Source organism: Bemisia tabaci, chromosome 7 (assembly GCF_918797505.1).
Source record: "Bemisia tabaci chromosome 7, PGI_BMITA_v3".
NCBI lineage: Eukaryota > Metazoa > Arthropoda > Insecta > Hemiptera > Aleyrodidae > Bemisia > Bemisia tabaci.
Genome location: NC_092799.1, coordinates 25,508,047 through 25,528,010, shown reverse-complemented (window position 1 = coordinate 25,528,010; position 19,964 = coordinate 25,508,047). Strand labels below are relative to the sequence as shown.

At 38.0% G+C, this 19,964-nt stretch overlaps 1 protein-coding gene across 1 annotated transcript; it reads right to left on the bottom strand.

The window, feature by feature from the left end:
* Positions 1-475: 475 nt before the first annotated feature.
* Positions 476-19,246, bottom strand: LOC109038115 (EF-hand domain-containing family member C2). Its single transcript, XM_019053067.2, has 14 exons — positions 19,196-19,246; positions 17,966-18,127; positions 17,219-17,369; positions 15,562-15,788; positions 14,048-14,290; positions 11,325-11,565; positions 9,826-10,009; positions 7,995-8,137; positions 5,755-5,951; positions 4,936-5,063; positions 2,973-3,089; positions 2,290-2,469; positions 1,184-1,286; positions 476-615 (listed from the first exon to the last, which is right to left on the bottom strand). The coding sequence occupies exons 1-14, from the start codon at positions 19,244-19,246 to the stop codon at positions 496-498; spliced, it is 2,247 nt and encodes a 748-aa protein (XP_018908612.2). The 3' UTR covers positions 476-495.
* Positions 19,247-19,964: the final 718 nt, after the last annotated feature.

The window sequence follows — 19,964 nt, the reverse complement described above, 5'->3', positions numbered from 1 at the left end:
CTAAGGAAGGTCTATGCTGTCAGCCCCAAAATTCCTGTAGTAGCACCTAATTCAATTGAAATGCATGTGACTTTTCGTATTTCACCTCCAAATCTAGTCCGAATTGATTCTGTTTCCAACAAAAGAAGTTGTCTTGCTCACATAATTCAGTAGGGTTGAGAAAATTTTTCAAAAAGATCTGCATAAGAGTTATATGCGAGTATTAACTATCAATATTTTTATAAAGACTGACAAGTACAATTATTTTCTTGCCGAATGCACTTTAAGGGCCTCGCGTTCATCTTCAGCAGTAATCGCCTTCGACCAGGCCAGTCACTAAAGACTAGAGCAGGGCCTTTCAATCACATCCAATCTAAAAATAATCATGCAAACGAGTCTTTTTAAAACTGCTGATAGTCAATTCGAATTGTTCTGGTAGTTCAAGAGGTGAGGATGAATTCAGTGTTAAGTTTTTAGACATCAAAAGTTTTTTTTTAAAAATGTTTAATATCAACTTTACGGAGAATTATCAAAGAACTGATCCAGGTTCAAATCCTTTATAAATTTATCAAGATTAATACTTGTTGAATTCTTGCATTTCTGTGATATTTCAGCCATCAATTCCTTTAGTGATCCCTGAAATGAGTTCATGAAAAAAATAAAAAAAATTAGTGAATTCACTGAATTTTTACTCCAAAAGTGACTGTGTCCAAAGCAGTGAAAAGTTTCAAAGTGAAAAAAAATTTAATGTTGAGGTATAAAAAAAATAATTTTATGATTGAAAATCTGAATAATATAATGTTACTAATAAAAATGCACTAGGTTCCAATTTCGTAAATCTATCTTTGTATATGTTCCATCAGAGAACTTGGAAGAGTTCCTAGATATCTTAGAGCACTTTTTCTGGCGATTTAGCCTTCATATGCGTTACGGAAGTCTGCTGCCATTGGGGAAATAATATTTTTTCCAAAAAAAAGAGCTTATATCCTTCATTTACTCTAGTCATATTACACATTTTTTCATCAATTTTATCCTTTGGAATCCTATCAAATCAAACAACCCTTTAAGATAAATTTCGTTTTAATTAGAAATGTGCTGTTTGGATGAATCAAAGAGACTTTTCTACTGAGTAAGTAACTTATTTAAAAGGAAGGATAATGTATCAGTTTCAAGAAAAACTACCAAGACAAAGAAGGAAACTCACTATATTCTCCTTTCCGTAAGTTGTAATATCAATCGCAACTGATTTATAGTCCAAAAATTGCAGCAGCTCCATAGAATCTATTAAGTTGTCCGGCTCTGTAATGCTAAATTGGAAAAAGAGTGGTGAGATACTTACAAAAGAATTAGTACTTTTAATGTCACTATACTTAACCTACCACTCTTAATTCATTGAGACATCATTTTTTTTTTTTTTTTTTTTTTTTTTTTTATGTATGTCTGTAGACGATGCTTCAGTTTTAATTATCGAAAGAATTAAGTGCAACACTAGATTTTCAGTGGTGAGAATATGATCGTTAATTCAATGCCACATCGTTCTCCTCAGTGTGTCACAATTTTACGAGTCAATCACCTATAGAAGTTGAATCTCTTACTTTTGGGGGTAAAATCTCAGAGAAAATCAAATCTAAAATAAATGTGTTTGCTTGCTTCTTTTGAGCTTTTTGGTATATAAGTCATCCTCCCCCCGCTCTGTGAAAATTGGAATTAATGAATTATTTTGAATTTTTATATATACTTGAAATAAAGAAGAATCAAATTTTAATGAAGAATCCATCTTAATGACTTTATTCCATGAAATATCCGTGGCATGTCACAGTGTGTTTGTTTGTTTGGTTGGTTGGTTGGAAGATGAATCATTCCATTACATTAAAAGTCCTTTTCAATCTCTAAGTCAATGTCCATTATTGAACAATGACGCTGCTCTTCCAAAAACGTGGTGAGTACTAATATTATTCACTGCATCAGTGCATTTAATCATCACTTTCTCTCAAATCTCATCAGTCTGAAAATGTACTTGCATCTTCGCATTTCCTCTACTTCGCTCCATGTACTTACATCATGAACAGCTTAAAGAGAGAAACTGTGGATAAAATCTGCTATGATATTTCTCTGAAATGTATTTTTGCCAGTGCTATAAAAGAATAGAGATTTAGCATTTTTTTGGACCAATATAATTTTTGATTGCTTATCTTTACCAACGAAGCATGATTCTGTAACCAAAAAAACAGATTTTTCCTAGTTTTGATCATTCAAATATTACTTATTTGGTGAAATATATCTTTAAGAATGGAATTTTTTTTTATTTACTTATCAAGAACTATCAAGATGAGTTCATGACTCAATGGGATTTGCGCTCCCCTCAAAACTGTGTATGCAGTTTTCTTAGAGACTTTGTTTGTTTTTGCTGGGTCCCTATGTCGAAATTGTTCCAAGAGTCTATCAAAATCGTGGAACATGAACCGCCGTAAATTATCGTGCACCAAAGTCCTGCAAAGATAAGAAGGATATATGGAGTTGGAGAGGTATCAATTCTGACTTAGGTTCGAAACAAATGGAATTTCTTTGAAAAATTAATGGGGCATTTGGGAAAAACTGCCCCAATTTGCAATTATCAAGAGTTTTATACATGGAACGTTTCAATAAATTCCTTCTTATAGTCATGAATAAGTATAATAATATGAATCTAAAGCTGAAAAAATGTATCTTTAGTTTATGACACAACAGAATTTTTAACTTGAAAATAATGCTGTAGACATAATCGTGAGTCTCAGTCTGTGCTACACTATTTCACTAAGAAGGTATTTATACTCTGCAAATTTTACTTGAAATGACTATTGCCGTATATTTTCTGAAATGTGTTTTTAATTCCTTTACCCATAATATCCCTGATTTATGTTGAGGTGAAACTGATATCATGTTATTCTACTGTCATTCTCTCCGTGCAAAGTTTTTAATTAAATCCCTAGATTTGTCTTAAGTCACAGACTTACCGTAGTTTTTGCAATAACTCTCTCCTATCCTCTTCTGACTGCATCCTGTAGTATCTTGCCAGAGTCAAAATTTCTTGTTCCACTAATTGGTTGCCCATGTATTCTTGCATTGCGGTCCTAGGTTTGTCAGATGAAAGAATGTGTTTTGCCATTAAGATTGATCCAATTAGTGATATATACTTACTATAGTTGCTATGCAGCATCTATGTCACTTTTTAATGTGAAAAATGACAAACAATTAAGAGCCATAAAATAAATAATTTCTAAATCGTTCGAAATAGGCGCCTATCTGCCAAATAATACAATTTTAAAATAATTACTAATGGGTGTACATTATGTGATTAATTTAAGCAGGTAGATAGGTAATTAATCTTATTAAGTTGAAGGCAGCTTCACTTGCATTTGTCAAATAATATTTTGGCTTGGATCCTACTAAAAATGGCTCCGGAAGCACCACAAATTTTGAAAATTTCCTAATAGAGGCTCACCTGACTCCTTACGGTGAGGTTAGATGGGGGTCTCTTTTCTGGTAATCCAGGATTGCGCGAAAGGTCTAAGAAAATGTATGAGGATTGCCCGAAAAAGGCACAAGGATTGCGCAAATAAAAACCTTATCATCTGCTACAGGAATGCGCAAAGTTAAAATGAAATTAATTTAAGGGAAAAGTCTTGCAAAACAGGAAACAGTTAGAAAATAAACACATTTTTATGTTATTGCTAGTTTAGGTTAGTTCGTTAACAAGTCATCGATGTTTTACCCTCTGATGATAAATGAAGTGAAATAATAGAGTAAAGTCCGAATGCTCATACGGCGTCGAAACACATCATGGGTTTTTTAAGCTCTATTTTTCGATGCGGCGAGTACCTATTCTAACGCGAGTTCGAATAATCGCGCCAGACCCAGTGCGGCCGGCGTTAAACGTATAATTAGCGCCTGCAAGACTTTTGGAATACTTCACGCATTGCGCCAAACGGTGCGGTCGATGTCAAGCCCGTAATAGCGCCTACAAGACTGCCTGAATACTTCTCGCATTGCGCCAAACGCAGTGCAGTCAGTCAGTTGGCGTGAGACGCATATTATACGCAGCGCCCACAAGACTGTAGGAATGGTGTAGTACTGCGTGTCATCATTCTTTACTTTCTGCTCCAGTTTTTACCATAATTAAAAGGAAAATATGTACTCTCGTTGTAACGATTCAGAAACTCGGATGATATTCAATTTTTGCTTTTTTTGTTACATTAAAGGAAAACAGAACGAACAAAAATATCATCGCGTCTAAATTTTCGACACTTTTATTTGAGAGCCTTAAGGTAAATTCAAAGAAACTTTTATAGAAAAACTGTGTTTAGCTTTTTAAAAACATGTACTTTTTAAAAATAAACACAAGAGTAGTGCATAACGTTGCAATCAGAGATAAACATAGGTACGCTTTCTTTCGGGTGCACCTGTCGGGTTTTGAATTCGTTCATCTCTGGAAAAAACTTGAACATCGTTGTTCTACGATTTTGTACGTGTTTTCAGCGGAGACTTGCCCGTGAGTAAGGAGGGAATGAATAGTCTTCCACGATGTGATTATCTGCCACAAACTACCAAGGTTGCCAGATTCACGCTTCTTCGTTAAATAGCATTCGCGCAATCCTATATCGTATAGCCGCCCTCTTTTTAGGCAAATCTCGGGGGATATTTCTACAATCTATGAACATTTCCGTAAGAAAAAGTCATCTGTCAATTGAAACCGCTGAAATCCTCAAACCGCTTCAAGCAACCATTACTGCTCCTGAGCCGCTCACATTGTCCAATCAGCTTATTAAAGGCGAATGGGTAGAATAAGCGGAAATCATCGTGTTGGGACTTAAGGGAGTAATTAGTAAAACTGAAATCTGGACAAAATCCGGAATATTATTCTATCTTTTTTTTCTTTTCAATTTTTGTCTGCTTGAATAATCGAAGTGCCTTACTCACCTAAAATCTTGAAAGTTGATCAACTTTTCGGGTCTGTTTGTATAATATTTCTCCAAGAAATGTCTGAAGATCGATTTGAAAGCAGCGCGTACTTTGTCCAAAACAACAAGCACATTGCTGAAAGGAAACTGCATCCCATGAAAGATTAGCGAAAGCGAATAGTGGAAAATTTGAGAAATTTTAAAAGATTTTTACCAACATAACGATGATGATTGTGAAAGAGTCGCGGAGCTTATTCTTCGGTTGCAACTTTTCAAAATTTTTGCTGTTGTTTTATATTTCCGAAGGAAAATCAATGAACATTATTAATAGAAATTTTCACAGTAAATGCTTTACCAATGGAAGAAAAATCATTGCGAACACTCAGGGTGGCAAGAAATTTGCATCTTTCAAAGATGCATAATTTAAGTAAAGGTGCGTTTTGTAAAATTGAGTCAAGCATTTTGTGCCTTTCATTATCGGATAAGTCCGTTACTTTCCGCGTTATTAAAAAATCGCATTAAAAAGTGCGGTATATGGCAATTAAATTGCTAAACATCGTAATTTTTGGTTCGATAAAATCATGATCAATTTCTGTCGATAAATTTCGCAATTTTTATTTCGAAAATATCGCGATAAATTGTCGGGCGATTTTATCGCGATAAGATCAAGGACAATCGCTCAGATGTTGATGATCCTGGCGATTTTATCGCCGATAAAATCGTAATATACAGCTATTTTTCCGTAGAGAAATGCTACTTGGGTTGGGTTTTGCGCCTTGTCCTCCAAGCCCCAGATCAATTACAGCAACATTGATCGGTAGGTGAATGAAAAACTTACGTCGATGCAATGTTCCTCCATGTATTCTAACGATCGGGAATCAGCACTAGCTAAATAGAAACGGAACCCTTCGACAGTGATTGTATTCCCGATGTAAAAGTCCTCAGCCTTGTAATATTCCGGCAACTTGGATGAGAGAATATCTTGATTCGGTTTCAGGACTTTTCGTCCACTGTAAAACATACCGCCACAGAAACCTGCAATAGCACTAAGTGAAAGTGTAATGCATACAAATAGTAGTTTGTAGGGTTGACGTCAGCGATGTTTTAATAAACATGTTTTTGTGGAGAATGAGAATGTGACGGAAGATTTAAATGGAGATAGCCTCCATGCACGCGGGGCTTGTCGATTTCCTCTGAAATTTTTCAAGTGGTGAATGCATAGCTGAAGTGCGCTTCAGCTAGAATTGTATTTACAAAAGGGTGGTTTTTATACGAGGATTAAAAATAAACTAGTAGTAGTAGTAAAATAATTTTATTTTAAAGCGGTGCTTTAGCATCTGGTGCGGAATAAAACAAAAGAATATGAAATATGCAAAACGATTAGCCCGATAACGGAACTGGGCTGTTTTGAAAACGCCTTCAAATGCGGCGTGATACCTCACGCACTCCGGAGAGTTCAAATAGTTGTATCATTGCGCCTTAGAAATGCGACGGAAGATTTAAATGGAATTAGCCTTCATGCAGGCTCGCCACATCCCATCTCGGGCCCTGGTACCAGTTTTAAGGTCCGGGCCCCAAGCACGGAAGGGGGGGGGGTCCGAGGGGCATCCCCCGAGAAATTTTAGAATTTATACGACTAATTAGACGCATTTTGAAGCTTCTATAAATAATTTTTCCATCAATTTTTGCGGAATAATTATGTGTTTTTTTTTTTCAAAATACTTGCGAATTGATGCATTCAAAACATCTGGAAAATTTTTATTTTTTGGGGGGCGGGGGGCTATTTTCAGTTCTATGAGGGCCAGGCCCCCCTGGACTCCCCCTTAGTGTGTCTATGGCAAGGGAGTTGAGCCATAAGCCATTGAAGTCGAGGATGCCCAGGCTGGAGACCCTTAGCATCTGACGACGGAAGAAAATGAAACGCAGTTACTAAAAATATCCCTCTGTACTGAAAATCTTAAAAAAAGATAGAAATTTTCCAAGAAATTTACTTCTTTGAAAATTTAAGAAGAATTCTACAGTGCCCCAGCGTGTTTCTGAAAATCTATTCACCTTTTGCAAAATTTTTAGGGTAAATTTTTCACTTTTTCTTACGAAACAAGGGTCGCATGTTAATTCGTAGTGGTTTTTCACGGGTAACACGGGCCCCGGTACTAGGGACCCAGTATCCCCCCCCCCCCCTTGTGGCGGGCCTGGACATAGCGGTAGACAAAGCGATGGATAAAGAAGACAGTAAAAATGGATCGATTCTGTTATAGTGGGAGCGGTTGGTTTCAATAGACAATAGAACGTAATTATGCTAAAAGGAACTATGTCCCACGCAAACCTTATGCACATAGTTCTTTTTAGCATAAATACGTCCGATGGAGGAGAGTAATGCACTAATTAATGGCGACTCACGAGGGACTTTATAATAGTCCATAATTTTCCCCCTTAATCTATGATAACCACCCTTTTCAAACGATAGGATCGCTCCATTTCCCTTTATCCGCTTTGCCTATTGCTTTGTCTATCAATTTAGGTAAATCATTAGCCCGCAGGTCCTACCTATGTCCATCACACCTGAGATTGTAACTTGGGCAGGTGGTGAACATAGATCATTGAGTTTTTAATACGTATATTTATTTATACATGCCAGATAGTTTCGTTCTCGTTTCATTTTCAATCGATAGTTTTAGGGATGGAGAATTCTTGTTGCCTTGGTTTACTTTTCTATGTACCCAAGTAGTTACTCGAGTGCAATGAGAATATTGCAATAACGTTGCAATTGTTTGCAATGAAATTGCAATTTGTTTTTATCACGCAATCGCAATATTTTCACAACATTGGGCTAATTAATTTTCCGGTTCGAAACGATCAAACGAGAGGCAATTTGCGATGGAATGGGAAATTGCAAATTATCTTATTTATATTACAATATAAATTTCAACTAAAGGTGCTCCTTCAATTAGTATTCAGGCAACATACACGACATTTCCATGCTGCAGCAATCTTGTTATCGTCATGCAGTTGCCTTTTAATGCAACAAGTGCCAATTGGAATGTGCGGAGACGTATCGAATCGATGAGTTTCACTTACCGGAATTTTCGGTTGGATTCTCAAAAATGTCAACTATGTGTGTTTCAAGGTAGTAGGTGATCGTGAACTGTCTCATTTGGTCGATAACATCATTTGTGTAAATTTTTGCCGCAAATTTCAAGAAATTGCAACTGCTACGATCTCTACAGACAGAGATGGAAAAAATTATACGAAACGCTCAGAGGTCAGGAGGTGCGGTTGGGCTTTGTAATGGACTTGGGGGTAGTTAGAAACTTTCCGGGGGAAGGGACAGGGGCCCACATTTCTTCCACACGGGATTTTATTGGACTTCATTTTGCAGTCGGGAACTACTACTTCTGGCTCAGTTTTGGAACAACGTATGTATCTCGTAGTTTCTTTATGCACATAAGTCCTTTCACAAATGAGCCAAAAATTGAAGTTTAGTCAAATTGTATTTACATGTTGTAACAAATTCTTCGGGAAGAAGGGATCGCCCGCTCCCTTCCCATTTAAGTTCCATTTACACGATCAAATTGAGCCGTCAAATTGGGCCTCTCATTGGTCGCATCCTCACCTCAGGTCTTTTTCCACCAATCAGAGCTTCAGTTTGATGGCTCAGTTTGATCGTGTAACTGAACCTCTACGCTCATGAAGATGGACTTATTTTCTCAGAGTGCACTACCGGACAGGGTCCGAATTCAAGCATTCTGATTCATGTTTCCTTAGTGAAATATTATGAGGATTTCAATCATAGAAAAATATCTTACTTTTTAACTAGTCATCGTGGGTAAAAAAATGTTCCTGGAGGAACACGCTCAAGTCGCGATAAATTTTTTTTCTGATGAAATCAATATCGAGGGCTAAGGAGCAATACTGCCGTGCTGAGGAAAAACGTCGTATGAGCCGTCAGGAGTCGTCAAATTTCCCCTCATAGAACATTAATTTTGGAGGAAAGTTATGAATATTTTTCCTTGAAATTTTCAAATCCTCCAAATCTTAAAAATTGGGAAGAAAAACAACCAACAGTTTCCTTGGATATTCGTATTATATCGAATGAAATTTGGCAACGCTTGAAGGCTTATACAGCGTTTTTCCTTAGCACGGTAGAATACCGCCTGACAATTTTAGCAGAAAATGAGTTAGCGACATTGCCGCATTCCACAGTCAGTGGCGTGGCGTGCTTTGCGATATATCGATTGATTCGTCATTTAAACCTATGGAAAAAGATCGATTATCAGGGCGTTCGCAGCGAACACCTTAATAATCGATTCTTTACCATAGCTTCAAATGGCGATATATCGATAATCGATCCTTCACGCCACGCCACTGTCCACAGTAGAATATACGCAATCTGATGATTTTAGTTGTTTTCCAAATATGTAGAGGAGCGTTGTGATGAGGCTGTAATGTATGAAAAAATTTAAAATCTAAGATCAAAATTATATACAAAAATGGCGAGGTTTTCTCTTCGTCCTGCAAAATTGTCAGTTTACAGATTGGCGATATTGCTCCGTAGCAAACAATATGCGACCGAGGTAAGTACATACCTATGTGGACTATACTGCCGTGCTAATGAAGAACGCCGTATGAAAATTCGAGAGTTACCTGCCACATTTCCTTCGATAAAACATGTATTTTTGACAACATTCATGCATATTTTCCCTAGAAATTTTCAGATATTTTAGATTAAATTGCGCACAAAATTGTCTGAAAATTTTAAAAATAATATTTATTAGCCCAGTAAGTTCGGAGTATATCGGAGAAAACTTGGCAACGTCCAAAGGCTCTTACGGCGTTCTTCCTTAGCACGGCAGTATACCTGAAGCGTAAGTTGGTCACCACTAAAAACATTAGACCAAATGGTTGTCACCTGGCTGAAGTTTTGGCCGTGGGAAGAGCCATTATCTCACACTTGGGAACGCAATTTAAAGCAGAATCCTCCAAGGACCCAAATCCGTTGTAAGGCGGAAGATTAAGCTCCTTGCGCATGTTTCGCCTCTTCTTAGGGTCCACAGTTTCATCGAACTCCGGATGATCTATCGGATCAAAGTCCTCTGCAAAGAATACAGGTGCTACGTGTGATTCGTGCAAGTCACGATTGAAATCCTATTTAAGTGGGTACCAAATCAGGAAGAGATGATAAGATCTGGATATAGGGCCGCTTCTATACTACGTCTGATAAAATGCACTTTCTCGTCAAAGCAAAATTGCTATTTTTGAGGGATTTGGGGCCTATGCACATGGTGTCATTTGGAACCAAAGACAGAACGAGCCGCAATTTAAATTTCGGGCCTAGTGGCAACCCCTATACTTTTACGAGTCGTCTCTATTTACTGATCCACCTAGTGCCTACTTTCTGGGGACCTTATGGAAAATAACGCAGGGTTCATTTTTCATCGAAAATATCTCGAAATATATCGAAATTTATGCATCGGAGGTTTCAAAAATCAATTCTCCAGATTTTGCTGAGAAGATTGATGGGTAAAACATGACGCTTTTTTCTCAAAAACACCCACAGTTTGATCTGGAATTTGGTTTTTCATGGCAAATGTCACATTTCAAGGTGAAAAAAACAATATTCCAGGTCGAACTGTTCATGGGGTGTCCAGTTTTATTTTTTCATTTTGGGACATCCTGATAAATCCTTAATTTTCCTGATTTTTCACTGCTAAATCCTGATTTCATAATTTGTCCAAATCCTGAGTTTTTACGGAGAAAAATCAATTTCACAAAAATAGCTCGATAAAAAAATCCGATCGGACGGCCGACTTTTCTCAAATCCTGATTTTACGACCGATATTTCCTCAAATCCTGATGAAATCGGTATTAAATCCTGAATGACCTCAAATCCTGATGAAATCGGGAAAATCCTGATGCTAGACACCCTGGTTCAGTGTTTGAGAAAAGAGTGTCATGTTTTACCCATCAATCTCTTTAGAATAATCTGGAAAATTATTTCTGAGACCTCCGATGTGTAAACTTCTTGTTTTCGTGATATTTTCGATGAAAAATGAACTCGTGTTATTTTCCAGAAGGGCCCCAGAAAGTGGACACGAGGCAAATCAGCAAATCAGATACGACTCGTAAAGGTATACGACTCGTAAAGGTATAGGGGTTGCCTTTCGGCCCGCAATTGAACGTATTTCTGCCAAATGGAACTATGTGCATTAAGACATGAGCCCTGAGACCCATAAGAATATATCCGTAACAGGGCTCATGTCTTAATGCACATAGTTCCGTTTGGCAGAAATACGTCCAATTCAAATCGCGTCTCGTTTCTATTGAACTGCTATTCTATTTGTTTTCTATTTGTTTGGAACTGAGATATCTTAACCTCGGGTTAGGCGGTAAAATCAGTTAAGAGCTCACCGAGGCCGAACTTGAATTTGTAGTAATTCCTCGTGAATTCGTCGCAATCGTAAAGCACCACCTTCCTCCCGTACACCCACACTTCGCCACCTATATGCAGATCAGTCTCCGAGTAGTAATCCAACCTCTCATTGCCGCAGTTCAAAACGTCGTAAATGAATCTCGTCTTCTGTTTTTCCCCGAGGACGTTCAATACCGTCAGGTGGGAGTCGGAACCGATTTGGCTCGGATCATAGCCCCTCTGCAAGTAGAGAAGAAAACTCCTGAAAAATGAAACCCAAGTGTACTCCTGTACTGCCGTACGAGCCGAACCGCCGGATGAGCCTTCAGACTAGTGGCGTGGCGTGAATAATCGATTATCGATATTTCGCCATTTGAAGCTATGGTAAAGAATCGATTACTAAGGTGTTCGCTGCGAACACCCTGATAATCGATCTTTTTTCATAGGTTTAAATGGCATAAAAATCGATGTATCGCAATTCACGCCACACCACTGCTTCAGACGTTGCCGAATTCCCTTCTATAAAACCCAAATTTACCGGAAAAATTATGTAAATATTTTCCCCTTAAAATTTTCAGACGATTTTGTACGCAGTTTATAATCCAAAATATCTGAAAATGTCAGAGAAATATATGATTTAATTGCGTCCAAAAACACGTTTCATCAAGTGAAATTTGGCAACTCTCGAATTTTCATACAGCATTCTTCCTCAGTACGACAGTGTAGTATGGAGTTCTCGCGTGACACGGAACTTAGTATTTAAGTACTTTAAAAATTGTAAATATTCGCGAGAAACACGATGGCGCCACTAGTTTCTCCACGGCACCGACAAAACGCACTTTTGCAACAGGGCCAGAAACACTCGTTTTTGACCGTTTCTCGGCTTAGGGAGCTCCGGCGAGTCTCGGGACCGGGCGCAATCGATTCTACGCCTCAAACTACGTAGGATTCGACACTAATCTCGACATTTTTTCCCCTCCGAAATCGAGAAAAATCCACAGGCAGGGGTACATACCATGGACTAAATTTTCAGGGTCAAAATCGTAAGTTCTCCGATCGAGCCGAAACCAAGCTAATCCGCTTGGAAATGACCCGCTGAGTCGGATTTTCTGGTCGGAAAAGCTCCACGAGTCTGCGGTACCGACAAAAACGCACTTATGCAACAGGGCCAGAAACACTCGTTTTTGACCGTTTCTCGGCCTAGAGAGCTCCGGCGAGTCTCGGGACCGGGCGCAATCGATTCTACGCCTCAAACTATGTGGGATTCGACACAAATCTCGACATTTTTTTCCCCTACGAAATCGAGAAAAATCCACAGGGGTACCCTTTTGTTTGGGGCGGTAATGCAGGATTGCACTTAAGGTCCAAGAAAATATATGCGGATCGCGCGAAAAAGGCACTTAAGGAGTGTGCGAATAGAAAACTTAACATCTGCTACAGGAGTGCACGAATTTGAAATAAAGTTAATTAAAGGTAGAAGTTCGGCAAAACGGAAACACTTGGAAAATAAACGCATTTTTATGTTAACGCCAGTTTAGGTTAGTTTGTTGACAAGTCATCGATGTCTTACCTTCTGATGATAGGTATATGATTTGAAAAGATTGAATAATGGTCGTGGGTATAATGAACTTTCCTAAATTCTCGGAAATAATATGTATAATCGGGAGAAATGAGGCAACGTCGGAATGCTCATGTGGCGTCGAGACAAAACATGGGTCTTTTAAGATTTATTATTCGATGCCGCGAGTATTCTAACGCGAGTTCGAATAATCGCGCCAGACCCAGTGCGGCCGGCGTTAAACGTATAATTAGCGCCTGCAAGACTTTTGGAATACTTCGCGCATTGCGCCAAACGGTGCGGTCGATGTCAAGCCCATAATAGCGCCTACAAGACTGCCTGAATACTTCTCGTATTGCGCCAAACGCAGTACAGTCAGTCAGTTGGCGTGAGACGCATATTACACGTAGCGCCCACAAGTCTGTAGGAATGCTGTAGTACTGCGTGTCATCATTCTTTATACTCAATCCTGTCGCAGTCGTTAGGGGGCTGAGGGGTGGAACCAGGGCAACCCTGCTAATGTGTTCGCTCCCTATTTAAGCATGGAGAGTTTGACTGGATGTAGAAGTGGACTCAATCATAACGCCGAAACATCAGGTAATTTGAAATAAAAATGTCTTAAAATTTAAACATTTCAAATGATTGAACTTCGAATCATTCTACAAGGTACTAAAAAAAGCAACAAAAAAAAAAACACAAAAGCAACATACAAAAGCAAGGGAAATACGTTAGTATACAAATTCCTCCGGGAATACAATTATTTTAACTTTCCTGTAACTAAAATTGCATTAGCACATATTTGAAGGAGTGACTAATCGCAGAAATCAAAATTCTTACCCTGGCTGTACGTAGGCGATCACCAGCGAATAACTGCCTAGACTATAAGAGCTTAAGACTATAAGACCATGATGGTATCTTAGAAGGGCGGTATGTTAGCACCTCAATAATTATCTGGTCAATATACGATGGAACAATGATAAAAAAAGTAACGTCGCAAATTAAAATGCATCCTCTGCTTATTCAACGGTCAATACTGAAAAAGAGGGACACAAGTAGAGATCCATTTCAGTCGTCAGTTGTCTACTATTGCTGATTTAAACTCACAAAAAGTTGGTAACTGGGTATGAATTCAACCTCGGGACCCACTCACAGGACGCGTCGTACCTTAGGAAGTTTACTTCGCTGCAAGAAGCATTTTCGCTTGTTATTGATCTCTGGTAAAATTTCAAAAACCTCGATCGTGCCATCAGCAAGGTAATAAAATAATTGCAATGCGTGGACGGTCCCTGTTTCACTGTGTCTATCATCCCAGTAGCCCTTGAAATTCAGCACTTGTCGATCGAATTCCAAAAATTGTTTAACACCGTGTAGCTTCCCATCAGTCGCTACTTTTGGCACCGCTTTACTCTGAGAAAGAGATCAAATATCAATCATATTAATAAAGAAGGCAAAATGATTGGGCTTTCCAAATAAAAATAAGTTTTCTGAATTGCGAGCTTTACACGGTTATAACGATAGCTTCGATTTGCATTAATAGTTTCGGTCATTTTTTGTGCACGAATTTGTGCCGCCGCACAGTGGATCGAGTCAATTGGAGAGGTCGGACAAAATTTGAAAACTTTAAACGCTTATAATTCCGTTTATACAAAACTTTGAGGTTCTAAAAGTGGCACTTTTGGTTTCTTCGTGAAATTTCTTCTATTAGAACCCCTTAAAATTTAAAATGTGACGAATTAAACATACAAATTTTCAGTTTTAATCAACAATTTCATGTCTGACCTCTCTAATTGACTCCATCTACTGTGCGCCGCCGCATCAGCACTCCGGAATTCTGCCAAATTTCCCCTCAGAAAATGCTTATTTTTAAAGAGAGTCAAGCATATTTTTCCTTGAACTTGTCAGGTGTTTTAAATCAAATTACAAAAAAAAAAATTCTCTGAAAAATCGGGGGAAAAATATATATGAATTTTCCCGGAAATTCGTGATTTGTCACAGGGAATTTGGCAACGTCTGGGGCTCATACGGCGTTCTTCCTTAGCACGGCAGTGTTTATCTTCCAACTTCACCTAATTGTATTGACGTGCAGCATTGGTTTCTACCATCGACTCGGAGACAAAACCTTTAAAGTCATGTGGGGTAGGATAGAGTCCCTTTATACCCAGAGTTACGACAACTCACTTTTGGTTGGGCTGAAAGTGGCGTAAAAAAAAAAAAAAAAAAATCCAATTCTGCTTGGTTTTCGCTCATGGAGTCATAAACGAGTGCACCAAGATGGCGGTGACTCGAATGTGAACAAAAATAATGAAAATATTACCTAATTGTGGTTTATCAAGAGAAAATTGTTATTTCCATCGGTCCAAAATGAAAATAGATTAAGAAATTATTCACAAACCAATCTCATTTTCTTTTTGATTGATAAATTTGTTGATGTTGTTGTTTTTGTGAGACCGACATCGCAGGATTCCTGATCCTTATCCCTCAATATCGTTCGTTTGGGTGCACTCGTTTGTGCCTCCATGGCCAGCCAAGGCCGGCTGCCAGTCAGCTGATAATCGAGTTGTCTTAACTCTGGGTGTAAAGGGACTCTAGGGTAGGATACGTTCTATGGGGGCCGAAAGACTTGTCGAATAAAGTAACATAATACTTTTAAAAAAATATAGATGATGCTCAAATATTACCTCAGTTCTGGACTCGTAAAAACTGTCTCGAGGCGTTGGCAATGGTTCTGGTACCGGAATGCCGAAGCGTGTTAAAAAATTTCTCGTGAACGCGTCACAATTAGTTAACGTAAATTTCCTTCCGAAAAGTTTAAGCACTCTACCCACGTTTAAATCTGAAATATCATAAAACGATCTTTGGCTTGTCGGTTTGTTGCACGGAACCCGCTGACGCGCGATTAAGCAACCTGTAAGATAAAGATGACAATACAATATTAGATCGGAGGAAAAATCCATGCACTGAAAAAAAATTCTCGGCGTTTTTACCAAGGTCCGTTGGTACCTTTACCATCTCACTTTTTTTTACCAATTATTGGTAATTCTACCAAGACAGACTAGTAAAGTTACCTAAAAACCGGTATTTTTACTGTTTTTTTCAGGTAAGAATACCACTTTTATTATTAATCAATTCCCGGTAACTTTGCCATTTTATCTCGGTAATTCTACCATAGTCGATAAAAAATATTGGCGTTTTTACCAAGGTCCAGTAAAATTACCGAGAAAGTTCAATAATTTTACCGAGATTTCTCGGTAAAAATACCAATTCCATAAATGATAATTTTACCAAGAAAAAATTGGGATCAAATAGAACCCTAGCTGAATTCTTGGTAAAATTTACCCTTTTCTTAGTAAATACACCGAGATTTTTTTTCAGTGTTCTGTATCAACCAAAAAACACAATCCCGAAAACAGCGGACGCGTGTGGTTTTTCAAATTTTACATTCTTTGCGTGAAGTCACCCTCATCAATGGAAGTAAAGATAGATGTGCGGAATACTGTCATGCTAAGGAAGAACGCCGTATGCACCTTTAGGCGTTGCCAAATTTTCTTAGGTAAATCACGAAAGTTAGGGGAAATTTATGAATATTTTTCTTTCAATTTTTCAGATAATTTTGTTCGCAATTTTACCTAAAGTTCTTGAAAAATTTCTCGGAAAAATATTCATAACTTTCCTCACAAATAAACATTTTATCGAAGGAAAGGCCACTCACGAATGTTCATACGACGTTTTTCCTTGCACGGCAGAATACACATACATCAGTGGCGTGCGGCGTGCTTTGCGATATATCGATTGTCATGCTATTTAAACTTATGGAAAAGGATCGATAAACAGGGTGTTCGTAGCGAACGCCTTAATAATCGATTCTTTACCATAGGTTTAAATAACATAACAATCGATTCATCGCAATTCACGCCACGCCACTGACATACATATACCTTCCCTGCGGCATGGAAGAGGTTTTCATGCTAAAAGGTATCTCTTACCGCTATGAAGCGAACTTTTAGTAAAAAAAAAAAGTCACCAAGACGTTCACAGCCTCCTCCCTTTTTGCTTCTACTAGCTCATTTTCATGTCATTTGCTCTTTATCCATGCAGCCAAATTGAAGAATAAAAAACCTTATAAACGGGTCCTGCAGGTAACCCGATTTCCAAGATCTTGCAGACAAATCGCGAGGGTTATTTTTTTGGGTGGGGGTGAGTTTCCGAAATGTAAAGGCATAAATTTAAAATACTAAAAAAGGTGGGGTTCATGAGTGAAAATTAAGTAAATTAAATATTACATTACGAGGACTTGTAATTGCAAAGATTTGCTGGTATGCTAATTTTTTAACGCACCTTGAGGAATTCCGCTGTTTAATACTTTTGGCTCGACAACTTTGATAGTTCCGTCCTCGAGGAAGTACAATATTTTGACGTTTCGAATCATTTTCTTACACTGATATGACTCCGAAGCTGGTTCCTCAAAAAATGCATCGAAAGTAAGCGTCTAAACGAAGAAAATTGTTTATTTTAGTGCTACAGTGAACGCTATCCAACACAAAGGAATGAAGAAACACATCACTGCCATAAAAAATTGGGCACTTGATAGCTGATTACTTTGTATAATTCTTAAAGTCACACCAAAGAAACAATTATTCAGTTACTTGGATTGAACTTCGCTTGTTCATTATTTCCACTGCAGTTTTTCAGTTTAGATGGCTGAGGTCCTCGGTCATATAAACCAAATTTTGGTTAGCTGAATTAAAGTTTGGTTTCTATGACCAAAAACTTTGGTTACCTGAATTGAAAAACTTTGGTATTGCGAGGAAAATCTATCGGTATGATTTCTTTAAAAAACCATGGTGAAGATGAACACAAATCATGGAGCACTCTCCGCAGCACTATTCATAACTTCTAGGCACGTATCAGAGCAATATACTGGATAAAAAATTAACACTTTACGAAGAAATCAGCGATTTCTTGCTCTTGAAACAACGAGTCTTGCTCTCTTGCCATGTCTTACTTTTTTGAGCATTATTTTCCTTTCTTCCTCTTATTTCTTTTTGTCCCGCGCCTTTCTTTAGAATAAAGCATTGAACTCACCTGTCTATCGTATAGTACCCAGGATGGTAATTTACAAGAACTGTCATAATTTGGACAGCACTTTTCCTCCTTAGGTTCCTCGAAGTCGGCTTTGTCGGTTAATCGACACACACCATCGTAGTATTCAAAGTGATGTGGGCAGTGAAAATTCCGAGGCGATATCTAGATTAGGAAAATAAGTAAGAAAGGATTTTCACGATCAGAAGCTACATTTTCAATCATTTTATTTTTTTTTTGTCATTTATAAAATAACAAAATTCTATCCAACCTCACGTCCTCGTCGCAACTAATATCTTTGAGTTCAATTAAAATTGGTAGAAGCTTGCATGCGTGGTGGAGATTGAAGAAAACGATAGCGCCTTCAATCTTCTTGCATGCAGCGTCGTAAAATGTAAAAAGATTGCCCACTTTCAGAGGAGCGAAAACCGGGGTTTTTCCTTTTCACGTGGAATACCTAAGTTTTAAAGAATGAAGGAAAAAAGTTGAAATAGTACCGCTTAGATGGAAAACCAACCTCTTCAAACATTCCCGATATTGCAGGGTGTAGTCTGTGATGATAGTAAAAAAAAACTGATCTGAAAAACGTGCCTTATTACCTCGAAATCAACAAGTACGTAGCTCTTACATGCGTGTTTTCAAATTTACTGCGCTGCATAAAAAACCGCCTTCAAGTGCTCTTAGGTGTAATTTCGCCATTAAAATACCTAGCTTTTTTCTAGGTTATAACTGAAATTTTTTTCCGGCGGTTCCTGAAGTTGCTGCTACCGTAATATCGGACAGTGGTTATGGTTCCTACCCAAGTAGCATATTTCTCAACGGAAAAATCGCTATATATTGTGATTTAATCGGCGATAAAATCGCCAGGATCATCAACATCTGAGTAATTATCTTAGATCTTATCGCGATTTTATCGCCCGACAATTTATCGCGATATTTTCGAAGTGAAAATCGCCATAAAATGACGATTCAGTCTCGATTTCATTGACGAAAATTGATCACGATTTTATCAAACCAAAAATTAAGATATTTAGCGAATTAATCGCCGCATACCGCAATTTGTAATGGGTTATTATCTCGATATATTGCCACCGATATAATCGCGACAACCAATCGATAAAATCGCTATTCGTCGGGATCACTGCTTCTTGGGTACTGGTGGTCTTCCAATCCGTGCTTTCTTTTATAAATGTAAAAAGGGTGATTTTATCTGCTTATGGATAAATGACTTACCGCATTGAGAGTAATCCCAGGCACCAGAGGTAGAGAAGATTTATTCAACATTCTGAAGAACACCTTGGGAATTTACAATTGAAAAGAACGTTCCTAGAGGTTTTTAAACGAAGATAAATTGGAAAATAAAAAAGTCGAGAAAATTAATAGATACCCCTAAATTTCCTCCTCTCATAGCATGGTGATTTTAATTTGTACATAGGTGTATTACATCAACCAGGTCTGCGAATTCTACCCGGGATGACGAAAAGTAAGGTTCTTAAGTATTTCAATTACACTGATAAAATGATTAAATTAATTATCTTTGTCTTTAATACCTATTAAAAGTTTTAAAAAAATATTTACTAATTGACTAAAAATTAAAAATTAATTAAATTATTTCCAGCAGAAACCACAAGGTAAACAGACGATCCAATTTCTTTCATATTGCTTCATTTAAAAATCCAATTGTGGTCGAAAACTTTTTCATTCGCGACAAGCGTTGCAACTAGACCTGATGCCCTGAATGAACTGATGACGCGGTGATTTTTACGAAGGAACATCGGGGAAATTTGACCGTTTCCCGTTATGAAACTCTTGCCTCTTGCGTTGACTTTTATTGATGTAACAACTCGCAAACAGACGCTTGGAGCCACCGAATGCGTATCACAGACGTTCGGGGGTGCACGCTGGACGCAACGCGCAGGTGCGTGGAGTTGAGTTTCTTTTCTCGGGAAACGCACCTGTAGCTTTAACGAGAACACTCGCTAGGAGCTTAGGACGAGGGTCC

Bases quoted from the DNA above. Each gene is read 5' to 3' on its own strand.
- LOC109038115 (XM_019053067.2), bottom strand. From the start codon at position 19,246: ATGTTGAATAAATCTTCTCTACCTCTGGTGCCTGGGATTACTCTCAAT. The intron at 18,128-19,195 runs GTAAGTCATTTA...TTCCTAATCTAG, and splicing joins CTGGGATTACTCTCAATGCG to ATATCGCCTCGGAATTTTCA. The intron at 11,566-14,047 runs GTACGACGCGTC...CTCTACTTGCAG, and splicing joins AGCGAAGTAAACTTCCTAAG to AGGGGCTATGATCCGAGCCA.